General features: G+C 36.8%; 1 protein-coding gene across 1 annotated transcript; it reads left to right on the top strand.

Moving 5' to 3' along the window:
• Nucleotides 1-9,890: 9,890 nt before the first annotated feature.
• LOC145769947 (large ribosomal subunit protein uL3m-like) lies at nt 9,891-12,330 on the top strand. Its single transcript, XM_082581502.1, has one exon. It carries the CDS (start codon nt 9,895-9,897, stop codon nt 11,077-11,079), a length of 1,185 nt encoding a protein of 394 aa, XP_082437628.1. The 5' UTR covers nt 9,891-9,894; the 3' UTR covers nt 11,080-12,330.
• The last annotated feature ends 5 nt before the right edge of the window (nt 12,331-12,335 follow it).

The raw sequence follows: 12,335 nt of genomic DNA, 5'->3' as shown, positions 1-12,335 counted from the left end.
ACCAATCATACACTCAACTTCTCAAAAACATTTACGCGGAAAATACATCTATAATTCGGCTGCACAAAGACTCTGAACCATTTCAGATTCAAAAAGGGGTATATACGTCAAGGTGACACAATATCTCCAAAACTTTTTACAGCAACCTTAGAAGAAATTTTTAAGCAACTTAACTGGGAAGAAAAAGGAATCAAAATTGATGGTGAATATGTACATAAACCATTGATGTTTTGCTGATGACATTATCCTTATATCTGAGCAACCTAAACAACTACAAACAATGCTAAGTGAACTCAATACATAAAGCAAAAAGATTGGCCTTCATAAGAACTTCAACAAAACGAAAGTTATGTTTAACAAACTGGCAGACACCGACAGCAATATTCTTTTGGACGGAGCGACTATCGAAAAAGTTGATCACTATATATATCTTGGCCAAAAAATTACAACCAACTCCAATAAAGAAGATGAAATCAAAAGAAGAATATCACTTGGATGGCAAGCCTTCGGAAGAGCAAGTTCGATATTTAAGTCAAAACTGCTTCTTTCTCTCAAGAAACAAGTCTACGATCAATGCATCCTTCCAACCGCTACATATGGTGCAGAAACTTGACACCTTACAAAGAAATTACTTAAACTTAAACTACTAAAACTACAGGGTGGTCACTAGAAAAGCAGAAAATTTGAAGATCAAATTAAATGATGAATAAAATGTGTGCTCACTCATTTCTATTTTAACATGTTTTTATTTCTTTTAGGTTCTAGGTTCTTTTACGTTGTTTTTTTAAGCTTGGATTTCTAGGTTAAGACAATGCTCTGAAGTACAAGGACGACATTTTGAACATCTATAAGTGTAATATACCATATGCCTTCAAAAAACTTTGTAAAAGTTATTCTTTGTAAAAATAAATAACAGTTTGACAAATTTTCTGCTTTTCTAGCGACCACCCTGTAGTTAAACACTTAAACTAAGAACTATGCAGAGAGCACATGAACGAATCATGATGGGTTTAACATAGCGAGATAAAAAGACTGCCAAATGGATCAGAAATCAAACGAAATTACGAGATATATTGAGCACAATCAAGAAACTAATATGGTCCTGGGCAGGTCATATAGCAAGATATCAGGACAATAGATGGACTAAAAAATTAACAACGTGGACACCACGAGAAACCAAAAGAAAGAAAGGAAAACCAAAAGTAAGATGGAGGGACGACATTGACAAACAATGCAATACAACCAATTGGTACCAACTAGCACATAATCATGTAAATTAGCATGAAAAGGGGAAGGCTTATGCTCTGCAGTGGGCTCTCACAGGCTGAAAATGATGATGATGAAGTATTACATACACCAAACATACTAATATTTTTTTGCCTAGCAATGATAGGCCAATGTGTGTAGATTTGTTAGCAAAATAGTAAGATTGTAAATGCTCCTCCTGGCTTTCTGGTTCTGTGTTTTTGTCCACAGCAGTTCTACAGAGTCTGCAGAAGTTTTTCCATCCTCTTTGACCAATCGCCATCAGCACTCTTGATAATGCACGATGGCCGATCTTCATAGCAACTGTCCATACAAATCTTAAATATCTCAGCTAAAGCTATGTGGGCTAATAAAGCTATAACCAAAATACATGTAGTTTATTTGTTTTTGTTTGTAACATTTTCTTTTTTTTATTTTCCCTTTATATTATATATACCGGTATCTTAAATTTTGCTGAAGGTGTTGCGATCATGCCAACTTTCTTTCAACTCAATAGTTTACTTCGGTCACAAGCACGTTTTAACGTTCGCGTTTTCTCGCTTCTACCTTTGCTATGTTGACGTGTATTGTTTTTCATATGATGGTTAAAAATAAAAACAACTGAACTGAACTTTTTTGCAAGGCATAGTGTTTCGGAATCATCAGATGCTGCATCGGAGGGTGTTTTTCCTCCGAAGTTCCGCATTTTTGATCATTTCCTCACAATTTTCCGGTGTTGCCACATTTTCAAATGGGTTTACTAGAAACCATAGGTGCACCACTGCACCCACAAGCACTGCACACTAGTGATGCAAGCCGCGCCGCGTTCGCGGCCGCTTTTGACTTTTTCGCCGCGTGCCGCGTGGAAGGTTGAAATGACAAAACCGCGCCGCGCCGCTTGCCGCGTAAACTTTCAAGAAATTAACTTTCGTAAACTTAAACTTTCAACTTTTCAAGAAAATCAATTATGAAATTTCAGATTTAAATTGGAAACACGGATCAGTTTTTTTTTTCTGATAGGCACTTTAACATTACCCACTCGTCGAACAGTGTTGTCAGATTGGGCGATTTATCTGCAATTGGGCTACTTTTAGTTGGGCTTGGCGCCAAAAAATGTTGGTTTGCGACTTGCGCTTTTTTGGGCTACTTTTAGTCTCTGATTTGGCGCGAGACGGCGCCTGAATTTTAAGTTGTTTGGCAGTGAATGTTGAGTTGGCAGTACTGAATAATCGGTAGAATCCGACCAGCCTTTGAAAATGTGGGTAAAGTTTCGGTTTATTACGGAAAAAATGACGTTATTTTTTTGATTCGGCATGAGGATTGATTTTACTGCTGACCATTAGCAGCTTTGACTGTTGTTACAGCAATGCTATATTCATTTTCATCCGGGAGAATGGAAGGACTGACTGGCGAGTGGCGAAAGCGAAATTGCACTTGTATCGAATATCGGAAATTATAGGGTACGGTAGTTATGATCTTGGTTTGGTACAGTACCGTACCATAATTTTTGAAGCTTTTATTGGTGTCTAAGCTATAAATTAAAGTGGGAAAAATTGAATGTCAGTGGAGAAACTTACTGAATGTAAACTGGTCTTCCGTGTATAATTGAAAAACAATGATAGATTCTTGTATTTTTTGTACCAAGGTGTACGAGTTTAGAAATGCTGCAGGGGAGTATAAATTTAGAGAAGTTGCTCAATTGGCACTAACAATGTAGCCTATACCAATCAGCAATGCATTACGGTAGTTGAGCGAGCCTTTTCGAGAGTTTCTGCAATCAAAACCAAACTGCGAAATCGTATCGGACTTCAACTTTTGTCAGCGATTGTGAGGATCAGAACTTTGCTGCAACAATTGGAAAAATGGTGTTTGATCCCCGGTCATCAATGCGGAAGCATGACAGCTCGGTGCTCTTCCACAAGACGCCCTGTTGGTCAACCGGACAAAATGATGACGTCACACACATTGGAATGGACTATTATGAAGGAGGAAGTGCGGGGTGGAATTGCAATGAAACACACCAGAAGGAAATTGTCTCCCATTTATTGATTTGTTGTTCAATTTAAAGAAATTTGCGATCGTTGAAAAGCACAAGCATAGATCTAACCAACTAAGTTAATACAAAGTCCCAAAATACTACTAGCTCCATCTGGTGGCCACCTAAACTTGACCAAATTCAAACCATTATCAAAAGTTTATTTGCAATGATAAACACATTAAACGACAACCAATTAAAAGAACATGTTACTGTTTATTGAAGTGCTAACTTTCGTTTTTATATCTTATTCAATATGCGCGCAATCGTTGTTCGAAGACAGCCTCCCAACGAAGCTTTTGCCCAATGCATTTCAATGGCGAATCGATCGTCTTCCAGTTCACGCCCTGCATGTTCACGATAATTAATTGTCTCCCATTTATTCATTTCTTGCTCAATTTCAACAGATTTGCTATCGTTGAAAAGCACAAGCATAGATCTAACCAACTAAGTTAATACCAAGTCCCAAAATACTACTAGCTCCATCTGGTGGCCACTTAAACTTGACCAAATTCAAACCATTATCAAAAGTTTATTTGCAATGATAAAAACATTAAACGACAACCAATTAAAAGAACATGTTACTGTTTATTGAAGTGCTAACTTTATATGAAAATGAAGTCTATATATGAAAATGAAGCTTCAGCAGTTGATGATAGAATTTTGTTGGGTGTTGGTTCTTGGTAGTTCATCTGAGTTGACGGGCTTATGCTATGCATTAGCATCTACTATGGAACCATTTGTAGATCTTGAATTTAAAAATAGGAATTTGTATGAAGTCTGTATAGCATTGGCTCGTCTAAGTTTTTTTCTATTGAACAATGCTTGATTCAATATTGAACATTGTACTTATTGTATGTTGTATTAATGTATGTATTTTGTATCTACACAATCAGCATGATGGACAAAGATGTTGCTTTGTCCATGACTCTTGGGGGCATGCCCAAAAACCCTCCTAGAAAGCCTGCGTCTTCGTTGCTCAACCGTCGACGTCGCGACGGCAAATTGGGCTACTTTTAAGTTGCTTTGGCGCATTTTTGGGCTCTTTTAAAAAAAAATCTGGCAACACTGTCGTCGAAGAGTGCCTGCTTTTCAATGTGAAATTGCTTTGTGTTTTAGTCACAATTTTCCTTATAAACTCCATTGATTGCAGTCATTAAGATCATTAAGATTCTTGCACTCAGTTCAGTTGCAGAAGAAAAAATAGTATTAGCAGAGGGTGGGAATCGAACCCACGAAATCGAAATTACTGCTCCTCTGCCCTAACCATTAGGCAACAATGGTTGTGGCGAAGCATTCAGTTAAATTTCTTTGTATCAAAATTTTTCGATCAGAATATCACGTGTCGAGTCACATGACTGAAATCAGCTGAATCGCGAGTACGCTTTTTCGACGAGTGGGTGAAGTTAAAGTGCCTACCTTTTTTCCTTCGGAAGCCCAAAGAAAGGTTGCCAGACTTTAATTTTCAAAAAAGGCCAACTTTGAGGCCAAATAGTTAGAAAAAATGGCCAAAAAAAAGCCAAACTCAAACAAGATAAAATTAGCATTGTAATAGTATTTGTGAGGCAAATAACCCAGTTTGAAAGCAGTAATTATCACATATCATCAAAGATTTGCAAACATGCACAAGAAAAGATTGAGTAACATCATCAGCAAAGATTTTTTGGTAAAATTATACAAAAGTTATTAGATCATTTGCAGAACGAAGAAATCTACATTATAAGCCACTCACACCCAGCATCTGCAAATCATCTGTGGTTCTTTTTTGTGCTTCTTGGATTTTTCATGACTCAAAAGATTACTCGCTTTTGGTGCTATAGAAATGTGCCAAAGCCTGCAATAAGCATTTTCCGGTCTACCTGCAGCTTTCTTCACCCAAAAATATGTTTTATCCCAATTGGAATTATACCTACGGCCAGGGGTGCCGGCACCGGGAGCTTGAGGATGGAGGGCAGGGGAGCAATGATGCCCTTTTGAGATCATGTAAACTACTGCACATTTTGCAATATAACAAATCAACAATTCCTGCTATTCGCTTTTAGCCTAATTATAATTTTTCACTTTTGCCTCAAAATAATATTCACGACACAAAATTCTGTATCACAGTCGGTGACATCATTATAACATAGCATGATGCCCTTCCGTGCCATTGTTCTTTGTATACTGACACTTGTAACATTACTTGATAATGAGCTGATAGATGAACATCATCGCTTTATTTTGAAACATAAAAAAAAATTGGCCTTTCAACTACAAAAGTGCCCTTTTTTCATAATCCTGGCCCTCCAGTCAAAAATCGTTCCGGCGTTATCCTTGGACTGACAAAGCGTTTGATAGGCTATTCCTGGTAGATAAATAATAACAACTTGATAGAATTGCACAATTCGAAAACAATACATAAAACATAATCACAAGGCTCCCCAAATAAAGCAGCACCATCCGCCCCAATAGCTCAGGTGGTTAGCGCTTGACTTCGTGAACAAAGAAGCTGAAAGATCAAGCGACATTGTTTCGACTCTCGGGGTGTGCGCTTGAGCAACACATTCTAGGGACTGCTCTCCATTCAGCAACATCTAATGGATGGAATAATTCCCCGGCAATAACACTACTTCAACAATCGGAAACTTCACTCTGTCAATCTTGGTAACCGACCCTGAATCAAAAAGTTTCTACAAGTATGCAAAACTACCTGGAATAACCTATCAAGGCTTTGTAAGTCCGAGGATAAACATTCAAAAACCAACCACTCAAACTTTAGCATCATAATAGGTTGTCAGATAATTTTTTTTTGTGAGAATAACTGCTCATGTCCACTGCATTTCAATTTCTAACAAGTAGGTTTGGTGGCTACACAAATTAAAAATATTAATTTTCAAACACTGTTTTATCAGGCAGTGCATACGTTAAACCATTTGGTTTGATCATATTTTCCTTTTGTTGGTGCCAAATTCGTGTGTTTAGTTCTTTTTACGTTTGCGCCAGACATTGAAACAATGCAGAAATGATGATTTTGCTGTCTTCTGGGTAGAGAGAACTCCACCATACGGCTCGGCATTAGAGGTCAATGATCACCATTTTTTAGACATTGTAGCACATAGTTCTTGACGCACAACAACTAGGTATGGGTTGAAATGAAATGGAAGACATTTTTTCCACCTTCCATGCTGAGATTTATTTTCATTCCATCTCCATTCCAGGCCTTAAAACTCGTCTTTTTTTCCGGCAGCCATCGTGGCCTACCGGGAGCTCCTTCTCGGCGGCCAAATCTGCATGCTTGGAGGCCAAAATACAAATAACGATAGCACAAGTAAATAGAATTAAACTTGCTACAATGCTAAAATGTTCACTTAACATTGTTGAAGTCTGGGCGACGTCCTGCAATAGAATCGTTGTACCACGCAATAACTGCTTTATCGGGATTGTAATCCGATATTGCGGGACCATCTAACAACGCTAAATTGTTTCAACTGCTCGCTGCTCAGCAAATTGTTTCAACTGCATTACCGAATACCGCCTTTCATAAAACCAGACCATTTGTACCGTTATGATGTCACCATTTAGGGTGTGAAGTCACCAACCCACAGTGGGAACATTTCTCAACTACGAAGATTGAAGACACGTGTTTTCCCCTGGGATGTCAACTAACCTAGTTCTCCTTTTTAACAACGATTCAATGTCCGACAACATTGCATCGACATAAAAACGACAATATTGCCAGCTGATGTAAATTAACACTTCGGATTAACACTTTGTTAAATAAATGTCGAGAATTACAAAAAAGACTGACAGCTAGTAATCGCAGATAGCAAATAATGTTCCTGCACAATACAACAGTGATGATTATGACACGCTGACCTAATTCTGTGTCACTTTTTGATACTACGTATTTTCCACAGTTAATCCACGATCATTCTATTGCGAAAATGATTGACTATAGAAGAAACTGGCGGCCAAACTTGGCCGACTGAGAAGGTAGCACCGGTGGTCATTCAAGCATTACTTAGCGGCCATGGCGGCCACTCTATCTTCCATTACTTAGCTTTCCACTTAGGGAACGTTCAAATATTACGTAACGCCTTCGAGGGGGAGGGGGGGGTTTATGCAAAGCGTTACGTTAGCGTCACATCGGGGGGGAGGGGGTTCAAGCAAAACGTTACGTAACGCTTTCGACTACGGAATGGTAGTTTTTTGTGCTGAATTCAAAGTGAAAAAGCATTACATGGGGGAGGGGGGATTGAAAAAAACGTTACGTTGGCGTTACATGGGGGAGGGGGGAGGGTCAAAAATTCGGAAAAAAAGCGTTACGTAATATTTGAACGTTCCCTTACTTACTTATTTTTAGCTTTCCACATTACTTATCTTACTTACATTATTTATCTTTCCAATCACATTACTTATCTTTCCACATATATTACTTACTTACATTACTTATCTTTCCACTTACTTAGCGGCCACTCTATCTTCCATTCCATCTCAAAAATTTCTTCTATCTTCCACCTGCAAACTCTGTAGCTAAATTTCAGCTAAAAATTTTACAGCAAAATTTTTCTGAGGATTATGTACCGTTTAGTGTTAGAAGTTAGCTTACAAACTACAAGAAGAATCTAAAGCAGTTGACTCGGCAAAAAATATACCACTCCGACTTCTCGGTTATTAACTGGCTGACTCTGACTGCATAGCCCTGGAGGAATCAATGGCCTTGCTTCGGCCCAACTTCTACACTTGTTGTGTAGGAAGCACAATGAAGTGGAATGCGTTAAAGTGGCTCTTATTCTTGTTCTGTCAGCTTACGCGAAGGATCAGGGGCATAGGTATCACGTATATGAGGAATTGTTTGTTTTACCATGCTTGCAGGTGTATTGTTAACAAGTTTTTGAGGGTTGAAGTAGCGTAAAAGTGACTGCTTTTTTGTTTTGTTTTCGGGGTGATTATACTGTTCGGTGTGTGTTTAGATTTACTGTAGCTTACTCAGTACTCACTTTTCTATCACTTAAGTTTTATTATATACTTAAAGTCGGGGAAAGCTTTGACTTACAAAACCTTATGCTTGGTTTTGGTTACTCTACGATGTAGCTTTCCCAGGGATAAAAGTTATGTGTTTGATGGATTAATTTTTTACCATATACCGCACCAGTATGTGAAGTAAACTTGATTATTTGATTTATTTTTCTTATCACAGCTTGTAGTTGTACTTTAGTTTTTGAAGCGCTCTGCATGCTGCCACATAATGTCAATGTTTCTCACTCTTTGATTTGTTCAAGTGTTTACAAAAATAGAATCATTCAAGAGCGAGGATTTTCAATGTAGCCTACTACATTTAAATGTTTATTAAACTTAAAATTTAAATGTGAAAGTATGCCATTTTCATACTCGCAAAGTGTGAATATTGTTCAATAGGAAAAAGAAAATCGAAATGTTTATGTTTAAAAAACGTAATCAAACGGAAATTAGCTTAAGGCCTGTTGCCTAAAGAGCAAATGAATCAGGCTTAAAAATATTTTTCTGTGCTAAGCACCTTTTTCAAAAGTACAGTGTTCAATTTTATCTTTTCATAAAATTCACTGCATGTCAAATCAACATTAATTTTGCTCGTGAGGAGAGCTTTGACTATCTGTTCTAGCATTTGGCTTTTGTCATCAGTCCACATATTGTTCATAATTGAAAAAATTTGCTTAACTAGTGCTGATGTCCCAGGCAAACAAAGCACAAACTCGACAAGTTTTTGAAAGTTTTTAATGGTTATATTTTTTGATAAAGTTTGGAACAATTGGATCCACTTTTGTTCAAGAGATGTCGTTGCATTTTGCCATGATTCCTTCCTCTCACTCTCAGACATGTATTTCTTTACCAAACGAAGTCAATGTTGATCATTTGCTTCTGAAACATTTTGTTGATATTTTCTGCAGACCCACTTGAGAAAGAATTGCTAAAATGGCTAACTCAAGAATTTTTTTTTTGCAAATCTAAAATTGAAAATTCTGAGACAAACTCGTTATGAGTCGTTAACTGGGTGGGAAAACGGAACAAGGCTATAAAATTGGGACTGTCCCAGCTTAACCGGGACATATGGCAAGCCTGTCTATGTTATCAGATATTATTGATGGTTAGAGTTATTAGTTATGAAACTAGCTGTTAAACTAATTAACAGCAAATGCGTTATGTATATCAGAATGATGAAAAAGCACCTCAGTGCTTACAACATCAAAATATATTTATTAGATTTATTTATATTATTTAAAATAAAAACCAACAAATGCAGTACTAAACAACAGCCTAATGGAAAGTGTTGTGGGTTGAATTTGCCATTTCCAATATTGTTGAGGATAAGCAGTCATCATGATAATAGGGTGGAGAAAAAACATGATAAAGAAGAAACTCATCTTCAGGCAAAAGTCCATTTTGATGTGGCTCAGAAGAGTATGGTGTTGAGTTCTTTTTATGGTCAGACTGCACATTACACAGTAGCCTACTACGATTGAGGTTCAAGATCCAATTTAAGTTTCGTACTGGTGGGTGGTGGAATGGAGTTAAAACAGTTTAAACTAATGTTGACATTGTTGTTTCAGATATGGTGCTTTATTGCAAATAGAATATATACAAATGCATTTTTAATTATGTTGATACAAAGCTGTTCGACTTGTTTGCGGTGTTGGCAATTGCCAACTTTTACAGTAAATCTTGAAAGATTGTATCATGGAAACAAAAGCTTTCTTGCTAAACGACATCGCAAACCTAAAGCTAAAAATATTTACTCTCCTATTGAAACATTGCATGCTCTAAGGCGTGGAGAGCAAAAAGAATTGCGATACACAGACAAATATAATGTAAGATCAGAAAAATTTGTTCCAAGGCATAAATTGCCAGCTCCCAGATGGCATTGGGACTATGACTTAACTGAAGAAAATGCTTCCTTTGCTAAAGAATGGGCCTGTGATTATGCAAACAAACTTAATGGAAAACTGGTGCAATCACCACTTAAGGATGAGCATTGGCCTGTACAAGCATGGACCCCTGGCTCACGGAGATGTGGAGCTGTAGGAATTAAACTTGGAGTTCATCCTATATGGTTTAATGATGGAACTTATGCCAATTCAACTATGATTCAAATACTGGATTGTCATGTTATTAAATATTTTTCAAAAGAAGAATTTGATGGCAGAAGAGCTGCTGCATTAGTGGGAGCTAAAAATGCAAGCCCATTTTATCGAAATGAGAAATATCAACAGTTTTGCCATGATGCAGGTGTTCCCGTAAAAGCCAAGTGTTTTCGATTTCCAATGAGTGAAAATGCAGCCATCAAACCAGGAACGGCTATCAGTGCCATGCATTTCCGACCGGGACAATACGTGGACTGCACAGCATTGAGTGTAGGTTATGGCTTTCAAGGAGTTGTTCAAAGATGGCATATGGCTGGGGGACCAAGTGGTCGTAATAAACATTGGCAAAGAAGAGTTGGTTCAATTGCTAGCCATAAAAGAGGTTATGTTCAAAAGGGTAGAAAGATGCCAGGACAACTTGGTGGAACATATGAAACAACAAAAGGATTGAAAGTACTTAGAATAAACACACGATACAATGTTTTATATGTTAAAGGAAGATTATCTGGACATATTAATCAATTTGTTAAGCTATGTGATTCACGGTTGGCGCATTATCAACCTAAAACTGAAGATGATGTGAGTAAAATGATAGGTCCATTTCCACAGTATTTTCCTGATACAGAAAATGGAAATTTGCCTGAAGAGCTTTATGATGACTCTGTGCATCCTTTGAATGCCCCTTCCATTGACTTCTCTTAGTAGCTAATTTGGTCAAAGCAGTTTCTGAGCTTTTTTCAAACAAAGTTTTACCACTAAGTAGGTGCTGTTATTCTCATGTTAAATATGGAAAACATTAAAAGACTGAATTTATGTACTTATTCCATAAGTTGATTTTGTTTATTTGAGTAATTTAAATAATCCACAACGTCTGGTTTTCAAATGTTTGCAATAACTTTTTTAACTCTATAATCAACCGTGTTTCTGTATGAATTGAAAGTAAATTACTAAACTAAATAACTGACAACTGGACTAACCAATGAAATGCACATCTCATTATGCTAATACAGTACTTCTCAATAAGTGAATATTTTGTATTTTAAGACTTCACCTTTATTGACACTTGTTGGGGATTGAGGCAAGCATAACTATAATTATTTATACACAAACCTTCCAAGACTGATATTTACTTCAATGAATAAAATATGTTTTCAATTTTTCCTTTAAATCTATGGTTTGCATCATGTCTAATAGTTTGTTGCAAACAAGATTGTGAAATAACTCCTAGTGACAAAGATCAAAAACTACATGTGATTTTAAACGTCGTCATCGTTTGTATGAAGCAGAAAGTTTGTGGTCAGCCGAAAGGAAGAACTTGAAGCTAAATTTGTGAAAAACAATGTGCATAATCTTCATACATCCCATATAATATTCCTTATGAGCCTTCATAGATTTAGTAAATAACCCAAATTGTGTGAATGAATGAAGTTTATAATGTGATTAGAAAATGTGTAAAATTCCTCAAATATGCATAAAAATGTTTTTTTCTCTGCAAATTGTTTTCTTGTTTTTGGCTTCATCAGTTGTTTATACACGGGTCGTTTCATTATAATTCATCCAGAAAATTGAAATTTTGGAACCATAGATTTTAGAATTGTCCCATTTTTCTATAGTTTCATGGTTCCATGGCCTAATTCTATGGTTCCATGGCCTGGATGAATTATAATGAAATGACCCACGTACCGCAAATATAGACTTGACACGTGTTTTATGGCAACATCCTAGTGACCCGACCCAGACAACAAATTAACCGTGTTTTACATAGATTCAATGTCTGCAGATGTTGAATCAATGTAAAAAAAAACAGTTGATTAGCTATCGGGGAAGCAGCTGGAATTACCAATTTATTATGTTGCTGTAATGAAGACTGAATACATATTTTGAAACTTGTACAAGTTTTTGTTTTCAAACCTTTTCACAACCTTGCTTTCCTCATGCGTTTATTGTTTTCCTTAGGA

The sequence above is a fragment of the Aplidium turbinatum genome, chromosome 5, assembly GCF_918807975.1.
Source record: "Aplidium turbinatum chromosome 5, kaAplTurb1.1, whole genome shotgun sequence".
NCBI classification, from domain to species: Eukaryota; Metazoa; Chordata; class Ascidiacea; order Aplousobranchia; family Polyclinidae; genus Aplidium; species Aplidium turbinatum.
The sequence above is the reverse complement of the archived record's forward strand: the minus strand, read 5'-3'. Positions and strand labels throughout refer to the sequence as shown.

What these genes read in the sequence shown, in the direction of transcription:
- LOC145769947 (XM_082581502.1), top strand. Translation starts at nt 9,895, where the DNA reads ATGTTGATACAAAGCTGTTCGACTTGTTTGCGGTGTTGGCAATTGCCA.